General features: G+C 48.6%; 1 protein-coding gene across 13 annotated transcripts in view; it reads right to left on the reverse strand.

The window, feature by feature from the left end:
• LOC124005506 (roundabout homolog 2-like) overlaps nt 1-26,416 on the reverse strand; it is an 832,377-nt gene that overhangs the window by 21,805 nt on the left and 784,156 nt on the right. For 8 of the 13 annotated variants that reach the window (XM_046314840.1, XM_046314832.1, XM_046314839.1 and 5 more), the window contains 5 exons: nt 22,166-22,438; nt 19,924-20,049; nt 10,084-10,243; nt 6,713-6,976; nt 2,291-2,517 (listed from right to left, as the gene is read on the reverse strand). In XM_046314840.1, the coding sequence (XP_046170796.1) occupies nt 2,291-2,517; nt 6,713-6,976; nt 10,084-10,243; nt 19,924-20,049; nt 22,166-22,438 (1,050 nt within the window). The remainder of the gene's footprint in view (nt 1-2,290; nt 2,518-6,712; nt 6,977-10,083; nt 10,244-19,923; nt 20,050-22,165; nt 22,439-26,416) is intronic. The other 5 variants (XM_046314843.1, XM_046314841.1, XM_046314844.1 and 2 more) reach the window with 1 other exon arrangement.

Consider the following 26,416-nt stretch of genomic DNA (forward strand, 5'->3'; position numbering starts at 1 on the left):
GAATTTTGCGTAATTATGACATAACATTGAAGGTTGTGCAATGTAAGAGCAATATTTAGATGCCATCCGTTAGATAAAATACGGAACGGTTCCGTATTTCACTGAAAGAATAAACGTCCTGTTTTCGAGATGATAGTTTCCGGATACGGCCATTTTAATGACCTAAGGCTCGTATTTCTGTGTGTTATCATGTTATAACTCAATCTATGATTTGATAGAGCAGTCTGACTGAGCGATGGAAGGCAGCAGCAGGCTCGTAAGCATTCATTCAAACAGCACATTTGTGCGTTTGCCAGCAGCTGTTTATGACTTTAAGCCTATCAACTCCCAAGATTAGGCTGGTGTAACCGATGTGAAATGGCTAGCTAGTTAGCGGGGTAACGCTAATAGCGTTTCAAACGTCACTCGCTCTGAGACTTGGAGTAGTTATTCCCCTTGCTCCGCATGGGTAAAGCTGCTACGAGGGAGGCTGTTGTCGTTGTGTTCCTGGTTCGAGCCCAGATAGGAGCGAGGAGGGGGACGGAAGCTATACTATTACACTGGCAATACTAAAGTGCTTATAAGAACATCCAATAGTCAAAGGTTAATGAAATACAAATGGTATAGAGAGAAATAGTCCTATAATTCCTATAATAACTACAACCTAAAACGTCTTACCTGGGAATATGTTCTAAGCAAGGAACTTAAACGATAGCTTTCTTACATGGCACATATTGCACTTTTACTTTCTTCTCCAACACTTTGTTTTTGCATTGTTTAAACCAAAATGAACATGTTTCATTATTTATTTGAGGCTAAATTGATTTTATTGATGTATTATATTAAGTTAAAATAAGTGTTCATTCAGTATTGTTGTAATTGTCATTATTACAAAAAAAAAAAAAAAAAAACATTAGCCGATTAATCGGTATCCACCTTTTTTTTGGTCCTCCAATAATCGGTATCGGGCTTGAAAAATCATAATCGGTCGACCTCCAGTCTGTAGTATAGCAGTCAGCCATGTCTGGTATAGAGGACTAGTATGTCCTGCTCAGTTGGTATGAGAGACGCAGTAGGACACAGCCATACTGTCTCACCTTCTCCAATGTCATGCCCTTCACATGTCCCTCTCTCCGCCAGACAGACGGCTGTAAAAGCTTTCAGTGAGTTGTAAAAATGGAAATGGTGCCTCCAGCCTGGAATGGAATATTCCGCACGTGAACTGTATTCTATATCTTCTAGGGAAGATATGGGGGGCGTGGCAGTCGCTGACGCTGTGTGTGAGCTAAATCAATCTCTCTCTTTCTCTGGTTCTGTCTCTCTCTCTCCCTCTCTCTGGTTCTCTCTCTCTCTCTCTCTCTCTCTGGTTCTGTCTCTCTCTCTATCCATGTCTCTCGCCCACCCCTCCTCCCCCTTTGCTCTCCTTCATCTTAATTTCCCTCTCACTGTCCTTTTTAAAATTCATGGAATTTCTTATCTCTTTTTGGGTATGAGAATTATAATTCCACAGTCTGCCAAAACCACTTGAACAAACTGGGTTTAAGGTACATGCAATACAGTCATTCCCAGGTGAGACACACATATACAGGAAATTGTGAAATGATAGTCTACTGCCATGAGCGGAATAAAAATACAACATTTCATTATGAATCAATGGTTAAAATGCAGTCTGTAACTAGGCAAACAGAATTGTAATACTTACCTACTAGTTTGCGGAACACTTTTCAACCTAGTTTTCATTATCTCCAGCACAATACCAGTTTCAACATATGTGAAAATTGGGCATTTCTAAGTTTTGTAGAAATAAAATATAAAGTAAAAAAGTTCTACACGATGACATCATCAAAAGTGATTTTTTATTTTAAAACCGTGCTTTTCAAACACTATGAGATTTGCAGTGACATGAAGGAGCAAGAAAAGACCCTCCCTTGGGCTAGAAACATGTTAACTTTTTAACCACAGATCATAGTAACACGCTGTTTTCACATATGTAGACACTGGTTCAGTGCTGGAGATGATGAATTTGAGATTACATTTGATATGTTATACCTGATAAGGGGTCCGTAATCTTTTTGAATTTCTGTGGAATTACAACTGAACATGCTTTTTTTGGAAAACGATTTGTGATTGTTTCTTTGTAAATCATTAATAAGAGAGTAGCAGAAAACTGCACAACATCAGGAAGATTTGAATTCTAACGAAGTGGGAAAGGAGTTCCAATACCCTTCTCTGAACGGAGACAATGACGTCTGTCATGTGTCAGATTTACATTGTTCTGTCCACATGTCATTGTATGAGCGCAGTATCTCACCTGTTACGGAGCTGTCTAGGTTGTCCATGCTGGACCCTGGCGTGTGCTCAATACCATAGAGAGGCCTGGACATCTCATAGCCTTCCTCCTCCTCCTCTTCCTCATCCTCCTCATCCTCGTCAGGGATGTCAGTCTCCAGGTCAGACACCAGGGTGCTGGACACGTACCCCACCGGAGGGGCGGGGGCCTGGGGAGGGAGAGGGGGGAGGGAGCCACCCTGCATGAGCCTGTCAGAGAGTCAGAGTAATATGAGTTATCATCATGCTACAGGTACACACCAAAACACAGACACAGGAGATGATGGGCTGCTGGTGGGGGGACAGCAAGAGCAGGGAAGAGAACAAATGTCAAAATACATCAAGAAAGACAATGCTGGTGAATGAAAGACAGGATGAGATAAAGAAGGAATCCGAGATAGACGAAAGGAACTGTTAAGCTACATTTAGAAATTATTTCAGATTCTGCCGCTTTGAATAAAATGGGACAATTCCACAAATTCTACGTCCCTCCTCCTTGAATGCCAACACAACGACCCTGTAATTGCAGTTGAAGAGAGTACAATGGGCCCGCTCTCTAGGCCTGTCGACACGAGGCTGTCACCCCCTCACAGAGCCCTCTCTGCTCCACTCAGCGCCCGCCTCACATCACTGACAGCCCTGTTTGTTTGAGGAGTGCCGTGGGGTCTGAGGCGGTCTGCGGCGGGAGGGATTCTGATGTAATTACTGCCTCTTTCCTGTTGTCAAAGATGCTCTCAAACATAGTCATTACTGGCTAACAAGATGGCTCCTTCCTGACAAGTCTTCCCTATTCCCTCTACTGTAATGAATGGATGCCAGTCGCTCCCTCTCTTCCTCCTTCGTTCTCTCCCTCTGAGCCTCCTTTGTTCTCTCCCTCTGAGCCTCCTTCGTTCTCTCCCTCTCTTCCTCCTTCGTTCTCTCCCTCTGAGCCTCCTTTGTTCTCTCCCTCTCTTCCTCCTTCGTTGTCTCCCACTCTTCCTCCTTTGTTCTCTCCCTCTCTTCCTCCTTCGTTCTCTCCCTCTCTTCCTCCTTCGTTCTCTCCAACTCTTCCTCCTTTGTTCTCTCCCTCTTCCTCCTTTGTTCTCTCCCTCTCTTCCTCCTTTGTTCTCTCCCTCTCTTCCTCCTTTGTTCTCTCCCTCTCTTCCTCCTTCGTTGTCTCCCACTCTTCCTCCTTTGTTCTCTCCCTCTCTTCCTCCTTCGTACTCTCCCTCTCTTCCTCCTTCGTTCTCTCCCACTCTTCCTCCTTCATCTCTCTCTTCCTCCTTTGTTCTCTCCCTCTCTTCCTCCTTCGTTCTCTCCCACTCTTCCTCCTTCGTTCTCTCTCTCTCTTCCTCCTTCGTTCTCTCCCTCTCTTCCTCCATTATTCTCTCCCACTCCCACTCCGCCTCCTTCATCTCTCCCTCTCTTCCTCCTTTGTTCTCTCCCTCTAAGCCTCTTTTGTTCTCTCCTTCTCTTCCTCCTTCGTTCTCTCCCACTCTTCCTCCTTTGTTCTCTCCCTCTCTTCCTCCTTCGTTCTCTCCCACTCCCACTCCTCCTCCTTCATCTCTCCCTCTCTTCCTTTGTTCTCTCCCTCTGAGCCTCCTTTGTTCTCTCCCACTCTTCCTCCTTTGTTCTCTCCCTCTCTTCCTCCTTCTTCTCTCCCTCTCTTCCTCCTTTGTTCTCTCCCTCTCTTCCTCCTTTGTTCTCTCCCACTCTTCCTCCTTTGTTCTCTCCCTCTCTTCCTCCTTCGTTCTCTCCCACTCTTCCTCCTTCGTTCTCTCCCTCTCTTCCTCCTTCGTTCTCTCCCTCTCTTCCTCCATCATTCTCTCCCACTCCCACTCCTCCTCCTTCATCTCTCCCTCTCTTCCTCCTTTGTTCTCTCCCTCTGAGCCCCCTTTGTTCTCTCCCTCTCTTCCTCCTTCGTTCTCTCCCACTCTTCATCCTTTGTTCTCTCCCTCTCTTCCTCCTTCGTTCTCTCCCACTCCCACTCCTCCTCCTTCATCTCTCCCTCTCTTCCTCCTTTGTTCTCTCCCTCTGAGCCTCCTTTGTTCTCTCCCACTCTTCCTCCTTCGTTCTCTCCCTCTTCCTCCTTCGTTCTCTCCCTCTCTCCTCCTTCCTTCGTACTCTCCCACACTTCCTCCTCCATCTCTCTCTCTCTTCCTCCTTTGTTCTTCCTCCTTCATCTCTCTCTCTCTTCCTCCTTTGTTCTCTCCCTCTATTCCTCCTTCGTTCTCTCCCTCTCTTCCTCCTTCGTTCTCTCCCTCTCTTCCTCCTTCGTTCTCTCCCTCTCTTCCTCCATCGTTCTCTCCCACTCCCACTCCTCCTCCTTCATCTCTCCCTCTCTTCCTCCTTTGTTCTCTCCCTCTGAGCCTCCTTTGTTCTCTCCCTCTCTTCCTCCTTCGTTCTCTCCCACTCCTCCTCCTTCATCTCTCCCTCTCTTCCTCCTTTGTTCTCTCCCACTCCCATTCCTCCTCCTTCATCTCTCCCTCTCTTCCTCCTTTGTTCTCTCCCTCTGAGCCTTTCCTCCTCGTTCTCTCCTTCCTCCTTCTCTCCCACTCTCTCCTCCTCCTCGTTTCTCTCCCCTCTTCTCTTCTCCTTTGTTCTCTCTCTTCCTCCTTCGTTCTCTCCCTCTCTTCCTCCTTCGTTCTCTCCCTCTCTTCCTCCTTCGTTCTCTCCCTCTCTTCCTCCTTTGTTCTCTCCCACTCTTCCTCCTTCATTCTCTCCCTCTCTTCCTCCTTCATCTCTCCCTCTCTTCCTCCTTTGTTCTCTCCCTCTGAGCCTCCTTCGTTCTCTCCCACTCTTCCTCCTTCGTTCTCTCCCTCTCTTCCTCCTTCGTTCTCTCCCTCTCTTCCTCCTTCGTTCTCTCCCACTCTTCCTCCTTCATGCTCTCTCCCTCTCTTCCTCCTTCATCTCTCCTCTCTTCCTCCTCTCTCCTCTTCCTCTCTCCCTCTTCCTCCTTCTCTCTCTTCCTCCTTTGTTCTCTCCCTCTCTTCCTCCTTTGTTCTCTCCCTCTCTTCCTCCTTCGTTCTCTCCCTCTCTTCCTCCATCATTCTCTCCCACTCCCACTCCTCCTCCTTCATCTCTCCCTCTCTTCCTCCTTTGTTCTATCCCTCTGAGCCTCCTTTGTTCTCTCCCACTCTTCCTCCTTTGTTCTCTCCCTCTCTTCCTCCTTCGTTCTCTCCCACTCTTCCTCCTTCGTTCTCTCCCTCTCTTCCTCCTTCCGTTCTCTCTCCTCTCTTCCTCCATCATTCTATCCCTTTGTTCTCTCCCACTCCTCCTCCTTCATCTCTCCCTCCTCTTCCTCCTTTGTTCTCTTCCTCTTGAGTTCTCTCCCACTCTTCCCCACTTTGTTCTCTCCCTCTCTTCCTCCTTCGTTCTCTCCCACTCTTCATCCTTTGTTCTTCCTCCTTCTCTTCCTCTCTTCCTCTTTGTTCTCTCCCCACTCCCACTTCCTCCTCCTTCATCTCTCCTTCTCTCTCTCCTTCCTTTGTTCTCTCCCCTCTGAGCCTCCTTTGTTCTCTCCCACTCTTCCTCCTTCGTTCTCTCCCTCTTCCTCCTTCTTCGTTCTCTTCTTCTCCCTCTCTTCCTCCTCCTCGTTCTCTCCTCTCTTCCTCTCCCACTCTTCCTCCTTCATCTCTCTCTCTCTTCCTCCTTTGTTCTCTCCCTCTATTCCTCCTTCGTTCTCTCCCTCTCTTCCTCCTTCGTTCTCTCCCTCTCTTCCTCCTTCGTTCTCTCCCTCTCTTCCTTCTCTTCCTCCTTCGTTCTCTCCCTCTCCCTCTCTTCCTCATTTGTTCTCTCTTCCTCCTTCATTCCTCTCTTCCTCCTTCGTTCTCTCCCACTCCCACTCCTCCTCCTTCATCTCTCCCTCTCTTCCTCCTTCGTTCTCTCCCTCTCTTCCTCCATCGTTCTCTCCCACTCCCACTCCTCCTCCTTCATCTCTCCCTCTCTTCCTCCTTCGTTCTCTCCCTCTCTTCCTCCTTTGTTCTCTCCCTCTCTTCCTCCTTCATTCTCTCCCACTCTTCCTCCTTTGTTCTCTCTCTCTCTTCCTCCTTCCTTCCGACAGGGTGAAAAGTGGGCTTCATCTGCCGTGCATGAGCACCACAACAATAGAATGTGTAGCAGCATGGATGTGGGTGGGGCTAAACAAGTGCTTTAGACATTGTGTTCTCACAGTGAGCAGAAGGGACAGTTGTGTAAGTGGTAACACTGGCCCATTAAAATGACATGATTGATGAGTGCTTGTGTTTTGCGCAATGCCGTGACTGTGCAGCTAACATAACACCAAAATAAAACATGGAAGGGAGGAATAAACAGATAGTGAAAGAAAGACCCTTCCAGCACAATATCCATTGTAGGCATTCTCATATCACCCCCATTTGAACATTGCACTGTTTTTATATTATTCCTCTCCAGTGGGTGTACAAACCATGTCTGTTTGGCCATGTCTATTTGGTAGGCACGGGTGATCTCATCCAGGTGGGCCTGGAGCATGGGCTGCAGCTCCTCCCGGGGAGAGGGGGTGAGGGTGGCCGTGGACTGCTGGCCGAAGGACACCGCTGCTGGGGACGAAGCCACACCACGAATGGGTGGGGTGGGGACCCTCTCTTCCTCCTCCTCTAGCTCATCCTCCATTCCCTGGTGGAGGTAGGTCTGCACGGGCATGGGAGGACCCCAGCCATCACCCTCATACCTGGGAGGGAGGAGGGGTGGCCAAAGTGTGAGGAAGAGAGATGGGGGGTGGCCATACAGAGAGAGAGAGGGAGGAGGGTGGCCATACAGAGAGAGAGGGAGGAGGGGTGGCCATACAGAGAGAGAGAGGGAGGAGGGTGGCCATACAGAGAGACAGAGAGAGGGAGGAGGTGTAAGAGAAGTACTCTAACTCAACTTTCTTTCTTCTGGTCATGGACCAGATTAGTGTGACTAGTGTGACCTTGACAAGTGTGATCTTGACTAGGGTGACCTAGTGTGATCTTGACTAGGGATACCTAGTGTGATCTTGACTAGGGATACCTAGTGTGATCTTGCCTGGTGTGACCGAGTGTGATCTTGACTAGTGTGACCTAGTGTGATCTTGACTAGTGTGATCTTGACTAGTGTGACCTAGTGTGACCTTGAATAGTGTGACCTGGTGTGATCTTGACTAGTGTGACCTAGTGTGATCTTGACTAGTGTGACCTAGTGTGATCTTGACTAGTGTGACCTAGTGTGATCTTGGCTAGTGTGACCTAGTGTGATCTTGACTAGTCTGATATCGACTAGTGTGACCTAGTGTGATCTTGACTAGTCTGATATCGACTAGTGTGACCTAGTGTGATCTTGACTAGTCTGATATCGACTAGTGTGACCTAGTGTGATCTTGACTAGTGTGACCTAGTGTGATCTTGACTAGTGTGGCCTAGTGTGATCTTGTAAAACTTTCTAAATTACTTTGTAGACTTTGTAGAATGTGGTCAAGGCTCACATCAACACCATCATCCCAGAAACCCTAGACCCACTCCAATACCGTCCCAACAGATCCACAGATGATGCAATCTCTATTGCACTCCACACTGCCCTTTCCCACCTGGACAAAAGGAACACCTATGTGAGAATGTTATTCAGTGACTATAGTTCAGCGTTCAACCCCATAGTGCCCTCAAAGCTCATCAATAAGCTAAGGAACCTGGGACTAAACAACTCCCTCTGGAACTGGATCCTGGACTTCCTGACGGACCGCCCCCAAGTGTTAAGGATAGGTAACAACACATCCGCCACGCTGATCCTCAACACAGGGGCCCCTCGGGGGTGCGTGCTCAGTCCCCTCCTGTACTCTCTGTTCACTCATGACTGCATGACCAGGCACAACTCCAACACCATCATTCAATTTGCCAATGACACAACAGTGGTAGGCTTGATCACAGACAACAACGAGATGGCCTATAGGGAGGAGGTCAGAGACCTGACCGTGTGGTGCAAGAACAACAACCTCTCCCTCAACGTAATCAGGACAAAGGAGATGATTGTGGACTACAGGAAAAAGAGGACTGAGCACGCCACCATTCTCAACGACGGGGCTGCAGTGGAGCAGGTTGAGAGCTTCAAGTTCTTGGTGTCCAGATCACCAACAAACTAACATGTTCCAAACTCATCAAGACGGTCGTGAAGAGGGCACAACAAAACCTATTCCCCCTTAGGAGACTGAAAAGATTTGGCATGGGTTCTACAGCTCCACCATCGAGAGCATCCTGACTCGTTGCATCACTGCCTGGTATGGCAACTGCTCAGCCTCCGGCCGCAAAGCACTACAGAGGGTATTGCGTACGGCCCAGTACATCACTGGGGCCAAGCTTCCTGCCATCCAGGACCTCTATACCAGGTGGTGTCAGAGGAAGGCACTAAAAATTGTCAAAGACTCCAGCCACCCTAGTCATAGACTGTTCTCTCTGCTACCGCACGGCAAGCGGTACCGAGGGCACCAAGTCTAGGTCAAAGAGGCTTCTAAATAGCTTCTACCCCCAAGCCATAAAACTCCTGAACATCCAGTCAAATGGCTACCCAGACTATGTGTATTGTCCCCCCCCCCCCTCCACACCACACCACTGCCACTCTCTGTTGTCATCGATGCATAGTCACTTTAAGAACTCTACCTACATGTACATACTACCTCAACTAACCGGTGCCGCCACACATTGACTCTGTACCAACACCCCCCTGTATATATTGTCATTTTTTACTGCTGCTCTTTAATTACTTGTTACTTTTATCTCTTATTTTTATCCATATTTTGGGGGGGAACTGCACTGTTGGTTAGGGGCTTGTAAGTAAGCATTTCACTTGTTTTATTCGGTGTATGTGACTAATACAATTTGATTTGATTTGATTTAGATTTTATAGATATGAGCCGTAAGTGGAGCAGTGGAGGGATTCTTTAATTTCCCATAACGATGCTTATACATGCTGAAATAATACTAGTTGTAAAGAAAATGTTCATGAAATAAATGTGTCAGTGCAAACACCACAGGATGTAACTGCTTTAATCTGCGGCCATTAAGAGGCTCAGATTTACAGTTCAGAGGACTCCTCATTTGCCAGATAGCCTATTAACCCAGATGAGTCTCACAAACTGGAGATGAGGGTGAGAGGACAGAACGCCTCAACTATAGGGAGACGCACAGTTAAAGGATATGTTATGTGTGACTGTTTCTATCCTGAACAAAAATATGAACATGTAAAGTGTTGGTCCCATGTTTCATGAGCTGAAATAAAACATCCCAGAAATGTACTAACAAAAAGCTTATGTCTCTCAAATGCTGTGCACAAATTTGTTTATATCCCTGTGAGTGAGCGTTCTCCTTTGCCAAGATAATCCATCCACCTGGTGTTACATATCAAGAAGCTGAGTAAACAGCATGATCATTACACAAGTGCACCTTATGCTGGGTGGACCCCGGTCCTCCAGCCATCCCTCAGTGTCCCCATCTCACTAGAGGTTTGGGGCCACAATAAAATACATCACTAGAGGTGTGGGGCCACGATAAAATATCTCACTAGAGGTGTGGGACAATAAAATATCTCACTAGAGGTGTGGGACAATAAAATGCCACTTTAAAATGTGCACTTTTGTTATACAACGCCACAGATGTCTCAAGTTTTGAGGGAGTTTACAATTAGCCTGTATGAAGGGTCAGACAATGATAGATATATAGCATTTTTCAAATTAGTGTGGACTAATCTAGTTGGACTGTATGGGCAGAGTGTGGACTGTTTTGCATATCCATGAATGCATAGAGTGTATGTTATGGTGGGTGTGGCTCGTACCCTACTCCTTCATAGTGCTCGTTGGGGTAGTGGTCCATCTCGGTGCCAGGGAGAGGGTGTAGAGGGGGAGGGGGCAGGGCCACGTTGGCCCAGCTGGAGCCGTTAGTCTTGGTGGGTTTGGTGCCAACCTTGGCCTTCTTCTTCTTACCCCCCTTACCACCTATGGACAGTAGAGACGGAGCGAGTTAGAGATTGACTCAGACAACATGAAGAATTCAATTACTAAAAAAATCTATAAAACCATATAACATGGGTGGTTATGTGCAGTATTCACTGTCAGTCTAAACAAGCAGATATTGCCAACAGAAAATGACTGAACATATAAAGCTGAACATTCCTTAATTTCGAAACAGGTTATTTCAACACCTTCTAAAAGTCATCCACATTCTCAAACAAACAGCTTCAACGAGCCATGCCTGTCAGCAGCATCATACAGAAGAACCTCAAGGCCAACTACTGAAAAGCATGCTTCCATTGATTGATTTGCTGAAAGTCCTCACATCTCCATAGAAACAGGGAGAGAGCAGCAGTAAAGAAGCAGAGGGTGGATCCCGGTCCTCCAGCCATCTCACAGTGAAATACCTCACTAGAGGTGTGAGTCTACAGTGAAATACCTCACTAGAGGTGTGAGTCTACAGTGAAATACCTCACTAGAGGTGTGAGTCTACAGTGAAATACCTCACTAGAGGTGTGAGTCTACAGTGAAATACCTCACTAGAGGTGTGAGTCTACAGTGAAATACCTCACTAGAGGTGTGAGTCTACAGTGAAATACCTCACTAGAGGTGTGAGTCTACAGTGAAATACCTCACTAGAGGTGTGAGTCTACAGTGAAATACCTCACTAGAGGTGTGAGTCTACAGTGAAATACCTCACTAGAGGTGTGAGTCTACAGTGAAATACCTCACTAGAGGTGTGAGTCTATAGTGAAATACCTCACTAGAGGTGTGAGTCTACAGTGAAATACCTCACTAGAGGTGTGAGTCTACAGTGAAATACCTCACTAGAGGTGTGAGTCTACAGTGAAATACCTCACTAGAGGTGTGAGTCCACAGTGAAATACCTCACTAGAGGTGTGAGTCCACAGTGAAATACCTCACTAGAGGTGTGAGTCTACAGTGAAATACCTCACTAGAGGTGTGAGTCTACAGTGAAATACCTCACTAGAGGTGTGAGTCTACAGTGAAATACCTCACTAGAGGTGTGAGTCTACAGTGAAATACCTCACTAGAGGTGTGAGTCTAAAGTGAAATACCTCACTAGAGGTGTGAGTCTACAGTGAAATACCTCACTAGAGGTGTGAGTCTACAGTGAAATACCTCACTAGAGGTGTGAGTCCACAGTGAAATACCTCACTAGAGGTGTGAGTCTACAGTGAAATACCTCACTAGAGGTGTGAGTCTACAGTGAAATACCTCACTAGAGGTGTGAGTCTACAGTGAAATACCTCACTAGAGGTGTGAGTCTACAGTGAAATACCTCACTAGAGGTGTGAGTCTATAGTGAAATACCTCACTAGAGGTGTGAGTCTACAGTGAAATACCTCACTAGAGGTGTGAGTCTACAGTGAAATACCTCACTAGAGGTGTGAGTCTACAGTGAAATACCTCACTAGAGGTGTGAGTCTACAGTGAAATACCTCACTAGAGGTGTGAGTCCACAGTGAAATACCTCACTAGAGGTGTGAGTCCACAGTGAAATACCTCACTAGAGGTGTGAGTCTACAGTGAAATACCTCACTAGAGGTGTGAGTCCACAGTGAAATACCTCACTAGAGGTGTGAGTCTACAGTGAAATACCTCACTAGAGGTGTGAGTCTACAGTGAAATACCTCACTAGAGGTGTGAGTCTACAGTGAAATACCTCACTAGAGGTGTGAGTCTACAGTGAAATACCTCACTAGAGGTGTGAGTCTACAGTGAAATACCTCACTAGAGGTGTGAGTCTACAGTGAAATACCTCACTAGAGGTGTGAGTCCACAGTGAAATACCTCACTAGAGGTGTGAGTCCACAGTGAAATACCTCACTAGAGGTGTGAGTCTACAGTGAAATACCTCACTAGAGGTGTGAGTCCACAGTGAAATACCTCACTAGAGGTGTGAGTCTACAGTGAAATACCTCACTAGAGGTGTGAGTCTACAGTGAAATACCTCACTAGAGGTGTGAGTCTACAGTGAAATTTCTCACTAGAGGTGTGAGTCTACAGTGAAATACCTCACTAGAGGTGTGGGTCTACAATGAAATATCTCACTAGAGGTGTGGGTCTACAATGAAATATCTCACTAGAGGTGTGGGTCTACAATGAAATATCTCACTAGAGGTGTGGGTCTACATTGAAATATCTCACTAGAGGTGTGGGTCTACAATGAAATATCTCACTAGAGGTGTGGGTCTACAATGAAATATCTCACTAGAGTGGTGGGTCCACATTGAAATATCTCACTAGAGGTGTGGGTCCAGACTTGTACATGGGTCCAGACTTGTACATGGGGCCAGACTTGTACATGGGTCCAGACTTGTACATGGGGCCAGACTTGTACATGGGTCCAGACTTGTACATGGGTCCAGACTTGTACATGGGTCCAGACTTGTACATGGGTCCAGACTTGTACATGGGGCCAGACTTGTACATGGGTCCAGACTTGTACATGGGGCCAGACTTGTACATGGGTCCAGACTTGTACATGGGTCCAGACTTGTACATGGGGCCAGACTTGTACATGGGTCCAGACTTGTACATGGGTCCAGACTTGTACATGGGGCCAGACTTGTACATGGGTCCAGACTTGTACATGGGTCCAGACTTGTACATGGGGCCAGACTTGTACATGGGGCCAGACTTGTACATGGGGCCAGACTTGTACATGGGGCCAGACTTGTACATGGGGCCAGACTTGTACATGGGTCCAGACTTGTACATGGGGCCAGACTTGTACATGGGTCCAGACTTGTACATGGGGCCAGACTTGTACATGGGTCCAGACTTGTACATGGGTCCAGACTTGTACATGGGGCCAGACTTGTACATGGGTCCAGACTTGTACATGGGGCTAGACTTGTACATGGGTCCAGACTTGTACATGGGTCCAGACTTGTACATGGGTCCAGACTTGTACATGGGTCCAGACTTGTACATGGGGCCAGACTTGTACATGGGTCCAGACTTGTACATGGGGCCAGACTTGTACATGGGTCCAGACTTGTACATGGGTCCAGACTTGTACATGGGGCCAGACTTGTACATGGGTCCAGACTTGTACATGGGGCCAGACTTGTACATGGGTCCAGACTTGTACATGGGTCCAGACTTGTACATGGGTCCAGACTTGTACATGGGTCCAGACTTGTACATGGGGCCAGACTTGTACATGGGGGGCCAGACTTGTATATGGGGCCAGACTTGTACATGGGGCCAGACTTGTACATGTACATGGGGCCAGACTTGTACATGGGTCCAGACTTGTACATGGGGCCAGACTTGTACATGGGTCCAGACTTGTACATGGGGCCAGACTTGTACATGGGGCCAGACTTGTACATGGGTCCAGACTTGTACATGGGTCCAGACTTGTACATGGGGCCAGACTTGTACATGGGGCCAGACTTGTACATGGGTCCAGACTTGTACATGGGGCCAGACTTGTACATGGGGCCAGACTTGTACATGGGTCCAGACTTGTACATGGGTCCAGACTTGTACATGGGGCCAGACTTGTACATGGGTCCAGACTTGTACATGGGGCCAGACTTGTACATGGCTATAAATGAGCTAAATGTCATCAAAAATACCTTTCATCAACACTCAGGGATATTTGGGGAAATGAATCTCTATGATCCAGTAAGGCTGACATCAGAAACAGAGAAAATACAGCATATTGCTCTAGCAGTAAATGGAGAATTGTGTTATTTGACCATTTTCCCTATATAATTGTAGCTGTTACCAGGCAGAAATGTTCCTGTCAAAAATGATTGGATTGCAACAATGTTGCAGCAGAATATGAGAGAGAGGTGGGAGGAGCATGGTCTGATAAAGACTGGGAGTAATAAAATAACTGCAGTAAGCCCAAGGCAGGAAGTATAGTCAAAGTAATTTGGTTTCCTAATCGTTCCTCTGGGCGACACTCAACTTTTCCCAATAAATGGTGATCCGGCGTGATTGCTCAATCAACCCTATTCCCTCCTCACCGGAGCAGGCATCAATACTGTAAATGAGCCTGTGCCATGGAGGGAAGGATGGCTAGAAACTACACAGGGAGTACACAGCAGACCCATTTTCTCGCTGACAAACACAGGGCCTGTCTTCAAAAGGATCTACCACTATATTTAGATGTGGAGCTGGGTATTTATACCGCCTGGTTTGGGCGCTCCCTCCCAGTCTATAACTGTGGGACCAAGCGGAGGTCTTGAACTGTCTCTGTGTTCATTTAGTGCCTCAGCGCTGAGTGAGAGACACAGGCAGAGCCTCAGAAAGGAGAGTCCAGAAGAAAGAACTCCACATCCAGATTTAAACACATGGCACTGAGAGAATAGATCAGACTGCATTTTCAGGGAAGTACCTTCTTAGAATACTTGAATACCACTGTATTATGGGCTTATAATAACAGTAGAGAGGGAAGTCTATATGAGATAGGACACATGGGGGAATACCCTGATGGACAGATAACTAGCACGTGAGCCTATATGTGAAATCATTCCAATGTGTTTGGTATGTGGGTGGATGATGCAGCAGACTAGATCATCAACACTGAGCAACCTACAGCCCTGAGACATGAAGCTCATTAGGAGTGGGGCAGTCTAAAGTTGGAGGAGAGGAGGGAAGTAGGGATGGATGACACCACTCTAAGAACAGTGAGAACATAACCCTTCTCCTGGGCTCCATAATGAGATAATACAGGGATCAAGGAGCTTACGAGCTAGTACCTCTCCTCCTCACTCCTCTCCTGCTCTCCTCCTCTCTCCTCTCCTCTCCTGTTCTCCTCTCCTGCTCTCCTCCTCTCCTGCTCTCCTCTCCTGCTCGCCACCTCTCCTCTCCTCCTCTCTCCTCTCCTCTCCTGCTCTCCTCTCCTGCTCTCCTCCTCTCCTCCTCTCTCCTCTCCTCTCCTGCTCTCCTCTCCTGCTCTCCTCCTCTCCTCCTCACTCCTCTCCTGCTCTCCTCTCCTGCTCTCCTCTCCTCTCCTGCTCTCCTCTCCTGCTCTCCTCTCCTGCTCTCCTCCTCTCCTCTCCTCCTCTCCTCTCCTGCTCTCCTCTCCTGCTCTCCTCTCCTGCTCTCCTCTCCTGCTCTCCTCCTGTCCTGCTCTCCTCCTCTCCTCTCCTCCTCTCCTGCTCTCCTCCTCTCCTCTCCTCCTCTCCTGCTCTCCTCTCCTCATCTCCTCTCCTGTTCTCCTCTCCTGCTCTCCTCCTCTCCTCTCCTCCTCTCCTCCTATCCTCTCCTGCTCTCCTCTCCTCTCCTGCTCTCCTCTCTCCTCTCCCTCCTCTCCTGCTCCTCCTCTCTCCTCCTCCTCTCCTCCTCCTCCCTCTCCTCCTCTCTCCTCCTCCTGCTCTCCTCCTCCTCTCCTCTCTCCTCCTGCTCTCCTGCTCTCCTCCCTCCTCCTCTCCTGCTCTCCTCCTCCTCCTCTCCTCCTCCTCTCCTCCTCCTCCTCCTCCCTCCTCCTCCTCTCCTCCTCTCCTCTCCTCCTCCTCTCTCCTCTCCTCTCCTCCTCTCCTCCTCTCTCTCTCCTCCTCCTCTCCTGCTCTCTCCTCTCCTCTCCCTCCTCCTCTCTCTCCTCTCCTCTCCTCTCTCCCTCTCCCTCCTCCTCTCCTCTCCTCCTCCTCTCCCTCTCCCTCCTCCCTCCTCCTCCTCCTCTCCTCCTCTCCTCTCCTCTCCTCTCCTCTCCTCTCCTCCTCTCCTCTCCTCTCCTCTCCTCTCCTCTCTCCCTGCTCTCCTCCTCTCCTCTCCTCTCCTTCTCTCCTCCTCTCCTGCTCTCCTCCTCTCCCCTCCTCCTCTCCTCCTCTCCTCTCCTCCTCTCCTCTCCTGCTCTCCTCTCCTGCTCTCTCCTCCTCTCCTCTCCTCCTCTCTCCTCTCCTCCAGTAGTGTAGATGTTCATGAGCAACACCACCACATCCCCAGTGGAGACCCATGCTACCCTGAAAGCTGCTCTATTTCTGTTCCTCTTCATCTGGTTCCTATCTCAGACGTTCATTATTTCCTCCCCCAGCTCCTTGAAGCGAAGCACTGTGCTGCTCTTTTCACTTCGTTCCTTTTCAAACGTCTAGTTTTTCATTAGTTGACTTCAAAACATGAAATGCAGTAAAGTTGCCTTCATTGCCATCCAACCTCTGGCCATTGAAGTTCTTTACCTATACTACGTTATTCTGTCAGAACTATGCTGTGTATTCCTGTAGGGTTTAGACCTCGTAGAGAATCATTACAGCCCATAGAGAGATACGCCACAGTTGGATAGAGATAAACTAGATAAATGCATATTTAATAGGATGCTGTTTCACTTCAACCAGGGAGGGCCCTTATCAAACCAGTGTGTATAGCATGCCTCACAGTACACAATACATCTCTGGGATTATATTATTTCTTAAGGTCTACCACGGAGGGGGAAGTGGAAAGGTACAGTCCCAATTGAATAACTATACAGGTCAATTTAATTAGTAGGACCAATATGCTCTAAATCCCTGACATTTCAAGGGAAGATACCCTGAGGCTATCAAATGAAATACACATGTTAGTTTAACATAATCAAGGGCTTCTTGTCCCCCTGGCCTCTCTGTGTTGATACAAAATGAGCCTCTATCTATTTCTCATATGAGCAATACAGAATGCATCTCTCTCTCCTTCCTTCCTTCCTTCCATATATACACTATTGTTCAACATTTTGGGGTCACTTAGAAATGTTCATGTTTTTGAAAGAAAAGCAACTGTTTCGTCCATTAAAATAACATCAAATTGATCAGAAATACAGTGTAAACATTGTTAATGTTGTAAAATCATTTTAATATGACAAACTTGGATTAGCTAACACAACATGCCATTGGAACACAGGAGTAATGGGTCTATGTAGATATTCCATTAAAAAATAATAATATTTCTGATCAATTTGATGATATTTTGATAGACAAAACATTTGCTTTTCTTTCGAAAACCTTTCTAAGTGACCCCAAACCTTTGAACAGTAGTGTATATCTGATTGTTTTGAAAATGGTGCCATTCCTCTCCTGTGCCATCTCTTCCTCTCTACCTCCAGCAGAGTGACTGACTGTTAACCTGGCTGGGGTCTATGGGATGCCTGTGTCTATGTCAGGTGGAAGACATGACCACTCCAGACTGCCTCTCCTCTCCAGCCTAATGTCTGACAGCCATTGCATTGGATTAGAGATCAGAGAGGAGGGGAGGGGAGAGGAGAGGAGGGGAGGTAGAGAGGAGGGTAGGGGAGAGGAGAGGAGGGGAGAGGAGGTAGAGAGGAGGGTAGGGGAGAGGAGAGGAGAGGAGAGGAGAGGAGAGGAGAGGAGAGGAGAGGAGAGGGAGAGGAGAGGAGAGGAGAGGAGAGGAGAGGAGAGGAGAGGAGAGGAGAGGAGGTAGAGAGGAGGGTAGGGGAGAGGAGGGGAGGGGAGAGGAGGGGAGGTAGAGAGGAGTGTAGGGGAGAGGAGAGGAGGGTAGGGGAGAGGAGGGGAGAGGAGAGGAGGGGAGAGGAGGTAGAGATGAGGGTAGGGGAGAGGAGAGGAGAGGAGAGGAGAGGAGAGGAGAGGAGAGGAGAGGAGAGGAGAGGAGAGGAGAGGAGAGGAGAGGAGAGGAGAGGAGGTAGAGAGGAGGGTAGGGGAGAGGAGGGGAGGGGAGAGGAGGGGAGGTAGAGAGGAGTGTAGGGGAGAGGAGAGGAGGGTAGGGGAGAGGAGGGGAGAGGAGAGGAGGGGAGAGGAGGTAGAGAGGAGGGTAGGGAGAGGAGAGGAGAGGAGAGGAGAGGAGAGGAGAGGAGAGGAGAGGAGGTAGAGAGGAGGGTAGGGGAGAGGAGGGTAGGGGAGAGGAGGGGAGGTAGAGAGGAGGGTAGGGGAGAGGAGAGGAGGGTAGGGGAGAGGAGGGGAGAGGAGAGGAGGGGAGAGGAGGTAGAGATGAGGGTAGGGGAGATGAGGGGAGCGGGAGAGGAGGGTAGGGGAGAGGAGAGGAGGGTAGGGGAGGTAGAGAGGAGGGTAGGGGGGAGAGGAGGGTAGGGGAGAGGAGGGGAGGGGAGAGGAGAGGAGGGGAGGTAGAGAGGAGGGTAGGGGAGAGGAGGGTAGGGGAGAGGAGGGGAGGGGAGAGGAGGGGAGGGGAGAGGAGAGGAGGGGAGGTAGAGAGGAGGGTAGGGGAGAGGAGAGGAGGGTAGGGGGAGAGGAGGGGAGGGGAGGTAGAGAAGAGGGTAGGGGAGAGGAGGGTAGGGGAGAGGAGGGGAGGGGAGAGGAGAGGAGGGGAGGTAGAAGGGAGGGTAGGGGAGAGGAGGGTAGGGGAGAGGAGGGGAGGGGAGAGGAGAGGAGGGGAGGTAGAGAGGAGGGTAGGGGAGAGGAGAGGAGGGTAGGGGAGGTAGAGAGGAGGGAGGGGAGAGGAGGGGAGGGGAGGGAGAGGAGGGTAGGGGAGAGGGGAGGAGGGTATGGGAAAGGAGGGGAGAGGAGGGGAGAGGAGGGGAGGTAGAGAGGAGGGTAGGGGAGAGGAGAGGAGGGTAGGGGAGAGGAGGGGAGGGGAGGTAGAGAAGAGGGTAGGGGAGAGGAGGGTAGGGGAGAGGAGGGGAGGGGAGAGGAGAGGAGGGGAGGTAGAAGGGAGGGTAGGGGAGAGGAGGGTAGGGGAGAGGAGGGGAGAGGAGAGGAGGGGAGAGGAGGTAGAGAGGAGGGTAGGGGAGAGGAGGGGAGGGGAGTGGAGAGGAGGGTAGGGGAGAGGGGAGGAGGGTATGGGAAAGGAGGGGGGGAGGAGGGGAGGTAGAGAGGAGGGTAGGGGAGAGGAGATGAGGGGAGAGGAGGTAGAGAGGAGGGTAGGGGAGAGGAGAGGAGGGGAGGTAGAGAGGAGAGGAGGGGAGGTAGAGAGGAGGGCTGCCTCTGTGCCCTATAAAATTCTCAGTACATGGGTTTTACTGTGGTCAGTAAACCATTAGAAGAGGGAAAATGGGAGACATTGTCACCATTTTAGTCAGCCAAGCATCTCAGATGGTGTGTGTGTGTGTGTGTGTGTGTGTGTGTGTGTGTGTGTGTGTGTGTGTGTGTGTGTGTGTGTGTGTGTGTGTGTGTGTGTGTGTGTGTGTGTGTGTGTGTGTGTGTGTGTGTGTGTGTGGTCTCACAATGCACCACTCTAACTGTCTGAAGGAGTCCCGTTGCCCAGATTCTCATCTGCTCTCAAGCTCCTGGTGAGAGACAAAGCCTGTTACAAGGCCCAGCCGTGATGGAGTCAGCCCAGCTAGGATGCCTGGAGCCCTGTTCTAATAGCACAAATCCTCACTTCCTCGCATTAAAGGGAAGATTAGAGCTGGTTTCTAATCTAATCTGGAGGACAAAGCACTTTACTGCATGTGAATAGAGGATCGTTGCTGCACATAACATTACATCATCTAGACAGCACATTTGACAATGTGGTTGATGTCAGCCATCAACGCCGGCCTGTAAATGGATCGTTTATTAGTTGTGAGTATTAGCAGTGGGAGCAAAATAACAGTGGTGAGGAGGAGGGGCGGGTTCATAAAGGCAGACGTTGGGTTTTGCACATGCAAAAGAGATCAATAAAGCTATTAACAAGTCAATCACTGATACAGTGGATTAAATGGCAGTCATTGAGTTATCCCAGAATGTTGAAGAGAGTAGGAAGACCAGTCACATCCCTGCCTTGCCACATCAGAAACCAACCTGATAGGCTGCCGCTTCGGTCTGAGCTGTTGTGAGAGCTGGTGGTGCTGAAATCTTGTGATTGGTTGTGTGGCATTCTATTAGACAATCCCTCGGCCAATCGGTAGTCAGGAATGAAAAGGAGTGCTAGTGGGGTTAAAGGGTAAAAATATACAGTGGCATCAGGTGATTGGCTGAAGCACATGCAGAACATGCAGTTAGATCAGCAGGCAAGCAGTGAACATTCTCCACTCATGCACACCTCTTCTTGTCAGCCATCTTGACATTTGTTCTCTCTCTCTCTCTTTCTGTCTCTCTCACATGAATCACTCACTCAACCACTTTCTCACTCACTCACCCACCCACCACTCACTCACCCACCCACCACCACTCACCACTCACTCACTCACTCACTCACCCACCCACCACCCACTCACCCCCACCACTCACCCACCACCCACCACCCACCACCCACCCACCACCACTCACTCACTCACTCACCCACCCACCACACACCACCCACCACCCACCACCCACCCACAACCCACCACCCACCACCCACTCACCACCCACCACCCGCTCACCCACCCACCACCCACCACCCACCACCCACTCACCTACCCACCTACCCACCACCCACCACCCACCACCCACTCACCCACCCACCACCCATCACCCACTCACCCACCCACCACACACCACCCACCACCCATCCACCATCCACCACCCACCACCCACCACCCACCACCCACCCACCACCACTCACCCACCACCACACCCACCACCCACCACCCACCACCCACCCACCCACCACCCACCCACCACTCACTCACCCACCCACCACCCACCACCCACCACCCACTCACCACCCACCACCCACCACCCACCACCCACTCACCTACCCACCACCCACTCACCTACCCACCACCCACCACCCACTCACCCACTCACCAACCACCCACCACCCACCACCCACTCACCCACCCACCACCCACCACCCACTCACCCACTCACCACCCACCACCCACTCACCCACCCACCACACACCCACGGTCACATTCCCTCAGTGAAACATTTAGCCTTTGTTTGTGATGCACCATTTTTGGGGGTTTTATCTGTATAAAGTTTTTGACTTTGACAACAAAAAATATGAGGAAAATAATATTTTGGAAGAAAGCCAAGTGATTATCCATTCATGAGATGGGAGAGATAAATCCACTTGTAGCAGGTGCAAGTTATGTAGAATGTATGCACACATGACTGTAAGTCGCTTTGGATAAAAGCGTCTGCTAAATGGCATATATTATATATTATTATTAATGTAACATTGTTTTGAGATACAATCAAATGTTACTTTTAAAATAATGCAAGACGGTAAAGGATCGGAAATTGAGTTACATTATGGGCATAAACAATATAACACATCTACTTCAAACCTCTAGAGAATGAGACCATGAAAATATAGAAAGAGTCTCAGAAAACTCATTAGTCCTGACGCAGGAATCTCCACAAGGCTTTCAGAAAAGTCCTCTATAAAATCCATTATAATTAAGTTGAATTATTTTAAATATTAGTTGTGCTAAAGAGGATAGGAAATTAGTTAGAACAGAGAGAGGGAAGTAACATAATCCAAAACTGGAGAAAATGGATGCTTTAATCTAGCTCCCTGGCCAGTAATCAGGTGTTTCTTTAACCTTGGAAAGTGACCAAGACTGAATGGCAGCAAGGGGGAAATGAGTCCTTAAAACAGAATCAGGCGGTCACGGTGGAGTGGAGCTGGAATGGGCTTCAGAGACAGATTGTGAGTATTAAAGTCCAAACTACTGTCAGGTCACAGTAAACCCATGGCTTATAAACAGGGGTGAACTGGGGTATCATATGAAACACTCCATACTGACTCAGCAGTGATTTGTACTGGGGTCATACACTCACAGTAGGAGGAGTGAGGCCATGATGGTTAAGGCTAATATGTATCATTGGGCTGTGTTGAGTTGAGTTGGGATTTCACATGGCAGGGAAATATGAGAAGTCTCACCTTCTGTATGACATGTGCACACTTCCTTCCTTCCTTCCTTCCTTCCTTCCTTCCTTCCTTCCTTCCACACACACACACACACACACACACACACACACACACACACACACACACACACACACACACACACACACACACACACACACACACACACACACACACACACACACACACACACACACACACACACACACACACACACACACACACACACACAATCCTACTCACTGTTGTTGCAGGAGTTCTTGTCAGGCAGGGAGTACCCCAGGTTGGCCATCTCCTGTTTGGCCTGGATGGAGGCCTTCCACTGGGCCTCAGGGAGGTCCACGGACAGCTCATGGATGCTACTGGAGTGGAGGATCTGTGTGGTGGCATAGGGGGTGGCTCCCTGGGAGCCCTGGCTGGGGCTGTTGTAGTTAGCCTTGGTGGTGAAGTCTATACTGCTATAGATGGCTCCGTCAGACAGCATGGTGCCGCTCTTATCCCCATTACTACTGGTGTCTGGAGGAGACACAGGGAGAGAGAATACGGGTCAGTTTAGGGCTTCAATGACAAATACTGTGTGAACGTCAACTATAATTGTATTTCAATAGAAAATAGAAAGGTAAAGTGATGTTTAGAGTCATTGATGAACAAGGCTGTTCTTCAAGATAGATTAGGAGTGGAGTGGTGTCTATGTCTAACTATGAATCAGGTCAGTGTGAACCTGGGTTCAGTCAGCAACAGTCCCAGGGGTGTGAGGGAATTACCCTGAGCATCTCAACGCTTTGACATCAACTCAGCTCTTAACATCCAGTTTAACATATTCATCTCATTGAAAAATCCATCCCCACTTATTCATGCATTCTAATTCCAGTGGCTGACTTCACAACCTTGGGCCTCTCTCTCTCTCTCAACCCCACTCCCCCTACCCCCAACCACCTCCCTCCCTCCCTCCCTACCCCCAACCTCCCTCCCTCCCTCCCTCCCTCCCTCCCCCTCCCTCCCTCCCTCCCTCCCTCCCTCCCTCCCTCCCTCTATCTCTCTGTCCCCTATCTCTCTATCTCTCTCCCCTATCTCTCTCCCTCTCTTCTGAGCCTGCTTCTTTCCCTCTGTTTTCCTGTCTCTCTCCTCCCTTTGTTGCTGCCAATGAGGGATAATGGTGCCACTCTGCGTGTGTGTGTGTGTGTGTGTGTGTGTGTGTGTGTGTGTGTGTGTGTGTGTGTGTGTGTGTGTGTGTGTGTGTGTGTGTGTGTGTGTGTGTGTGTGTGTGTGTGTGTGTGTGTGTGTGTGTGTGTGTGTGTGTGTGTGTGTGTGTGTGTGTGTGTGTGTAAGTGAGCCCAGCCCCTCAGTAGTACTGTAGGGTTTGAGCGCCCAGTGAAGGGGAGATGATGTAGAGCCACGGCAGAAGAGTCCGCAGTCAAGCTGGCCCTGTCCTTCACGACCGGCTGCCCTGGACCATCTTTTCACATCCCCCTTTCTCTCTCTCTCTCCCCTCCCCCTCACTCTCTTTCTCCCTCCCTCCCCATTTTTCTCTCTCTCTCGCTCCTCTCTCTCTCCCCCCCCTCCCCCTCACTCTCTTTCTCCCTCCCGCCCCATTTCTCTCTCTCTCGCTCTCTCTCTCTCCCTCTCCCTCTCTCCCCTTTCTAAATTCAATTCAAGGGTCTTTATTGGCATGGGAAACATATGTTAACATTGCCAAAGCAGGTTAGGTAGATAATATACAAAAGTGAAATAAACAATAAAAATGAACAGTAAACAAGTTTCAAAATAATAAAGACATTTCAAATGTCATATTATATATATATATATATATATATATATATATATACAGTGTTGTAACGATGTACAAATGGTTAAAGTACAAAAGGGAAAATAAATAAGCATCAATATGGGGTGTATTTACAATGGTGTTTGTTCTTCACTGGTTGCCCTTTTCTTGTGGCAACAGGTTACAAATCTTGCTGCAGTGATGTCATACTTGGGTATTTCACCCAGAAGATATGGGAGTTTATCAAAATCGGGTTTGTTTTCAAATTCTTTGTAGATCTGTGTAATCTGAGGGAAATATGTGTCTCTAATATGGTCATACATTGGGCAGGAGGTTAGGAAGTGCAGCTCAGTTTCCACCTCATTTTGTGGGCAGCAGTCAGGTCTGCCTACGGTGGCCTCTCTCAATAGCAAGGCTATGCTAACTGAGTCTGTACATAGTCTAAGCTTTCCTTAAGTTTGGGTCAGTCACAGTGGTCAGGTATTCTGCCACTGTGTACTCTCTGTTTCTGTCTCTCTATACTTCTCCCCCTCCCCTCTCTCTCCCTTTCTATCTCACTTACCCCCCCCCCCTCCCTACGTTGCCTCCATCTTGTCTCACATCCTCATCTTCTGAGGTATGGTTGATGACACTACGCTGGACTGTTTGCCATTACTCAAGCGGTGACAGTGCCTATACCCTGCTGCTAGTGTGCAAGCCTCCCTCTGATGTGTATGTAAATGTATATCCAAAAACACTCATGCAATATGCAAACAGGTTTACATCTTTGTGGGGCTGGTAGCTAGGAGGTGAGAGGAGGACATGATGAAACATCTGAGATAGGGTACAGTACAGAAGAGCAGTAGAGGAGTCAGATCAGCATATATCATCTCACACTATATCTACTATCTCTCCTCTGTCGCTTCTCTCTCCCCTCTTTCTTCGCTCTCTCTCCTCTGTCTCGTCTCTCTCTTCTCTCTCCTCTACCTCTTCCCTCTCCCTATTATCTATTATATAGCTCTCCTCTCTCCCTTCTATCTCTCCTCTCTCATGTCTCCTGTATCTCTCTCCTGTCACTCTTTCTCAGTGCATGCTGGGAGTGTTTTGTAGTTTAGAGACCGTGTGGAGGGCTCTGTCCTTACTAATTTTCTTGATTCTTTCCTTGGTGTTTTCTTTCAATTCTTCTGTTAGTTTAGCGGTACCCACTGGTTTTGTTCAAAGTTAGGGAGGAATAGGATGGAGTTTTAGTTTCCTGGGGTTTGAACGGTGTGGTGTGTGCTATGGCTTCTCAGCCTAGTGCGGAGGAGATGCTGTCGATACAGCATGGATTCAGGTGTGTTCCTGAGAACGGAGTTAAGGTGGAGGAGGTTCTGCTCGCGGTAGGTGAACGGGTAGGAGCTGAATGTATACATTCTGCATCCAGAATGAAACAAAGCTGTGGTTGTGTTCATGAAAAGAGTAAATTTAGTGGGCAGGCTAATTACTAGCGGAATATTTGTAAGGGATGTGTTGCTGCCGATTTCTCCACTTTCAACTCCTTTGACAAGAGTGGTAGTTGTGAATCTACCTCTGTTTATTACGGATGATAAAATCTGTAAAGAGCTGTATCATTTTGCTAAGTTTTCTAGCGGTTTTTGTGTACTGTCGCCAGGTTTTCAGATGCTGTTAAGCATTTTGTTTAGTTCCGGAGGCAAGTGTTCATGTTTCTGAATTACAATAAGCAACAGTTAAATGTGCATTTTAAAGTGAGACATGGGGACGGGCTCTACGGAGGGTTTGCCAGCACAGATAGTCTACGGTGCTTTGAGTGCGGGGATTTGGGGCAGAAGAGCTTTGCGTGCCCACATAAAGGCCTTAGACAAGGTGAGCGCCAGTGGGGGAAATCGAGGTCAATGTGCAGGGGGCCACAAGACACAGGCAGCAGAGGAAGGGTCTAGTCAGGTTATAGATGGTAGTGTAGATAAGGCTGGGTTTAGTCAGGTTATAGATGGTGGTGTAGATAAGGCTGGGTTTAGTCAGGTTATAGATGGTGGTGTAGATGAGGCTGGGTCTAGTCAGGTTATAGATGGTGGTGTAGATGAGGCTGGGTTTAGTCAGGTTATAGATGGTGGTGTAGATAAGGCTGGGTCTAGTCAGGTTACAGATGGTGGTGTAGATGAGGCTGGGTCTAGTCAGGTTATAGATGGTGGTGTAGATGAGGCTGGGTCTAGTCAGGTTATAGATGGTGGTGTAGATAAGGCTGGGTTTAGTCAGGTTATAGATGGTGGTGTAGATAAGGCTGGGTTTAGTCAGGTTATAGATGGTGGTGTAGATGAGGCTGGGTTTAGTCAGGTTATAGATGGTGGTGTAGATAAGGCTGGGTCTAGTCAGGTTATAGATGGTGGTGTAGATGAGGCTGGGTCTAGCCAGGTTATAGATGGTGGTGTAGATGAGGCTGGGTCTAGCCAGGTTATAGATGGTGGTGTAGATGAGGCTGGGTCTAGTCAGGTTATAGATGGTGATGTAGATGAGGCTGGGTCTAGTCAGGTTATGGATGGTGGTGTAGATGAGGCTGGGTCTAGCCAGGTTATTAGATAAGGCTGGGTTTAGTCAGGTTATAGATGGTGGTTAGATGAGGCTGGGTTTAGTCAGGTTATAGATGGTGGTGTAGATAAGGCTGGGTCTAGTCAGGTTATAGATGGTGGTGTAGATGAGGCTGGGTCTAGTCAGGTTATAGATGGTGGTGTAGATAAGGCTGGGTTTAGTCAGGT

This window comes from Oncorhynchus gorbuscha, linkage group LG19 (assembly GCF_021184085.1).
Source record: "Oncorhynchus gorbuscha isolate QuinsamMale2020 ecotype Even-year linkage group LG19, OgorEven_v1.0, whole genome shotgun sequence".
NCBI lineage: Eukaryota > Metazoa > Chordata > Actinopteri > Salmoniformes > Salmonidae > Oncorhynchus > Oncorhynchus gorbuscha.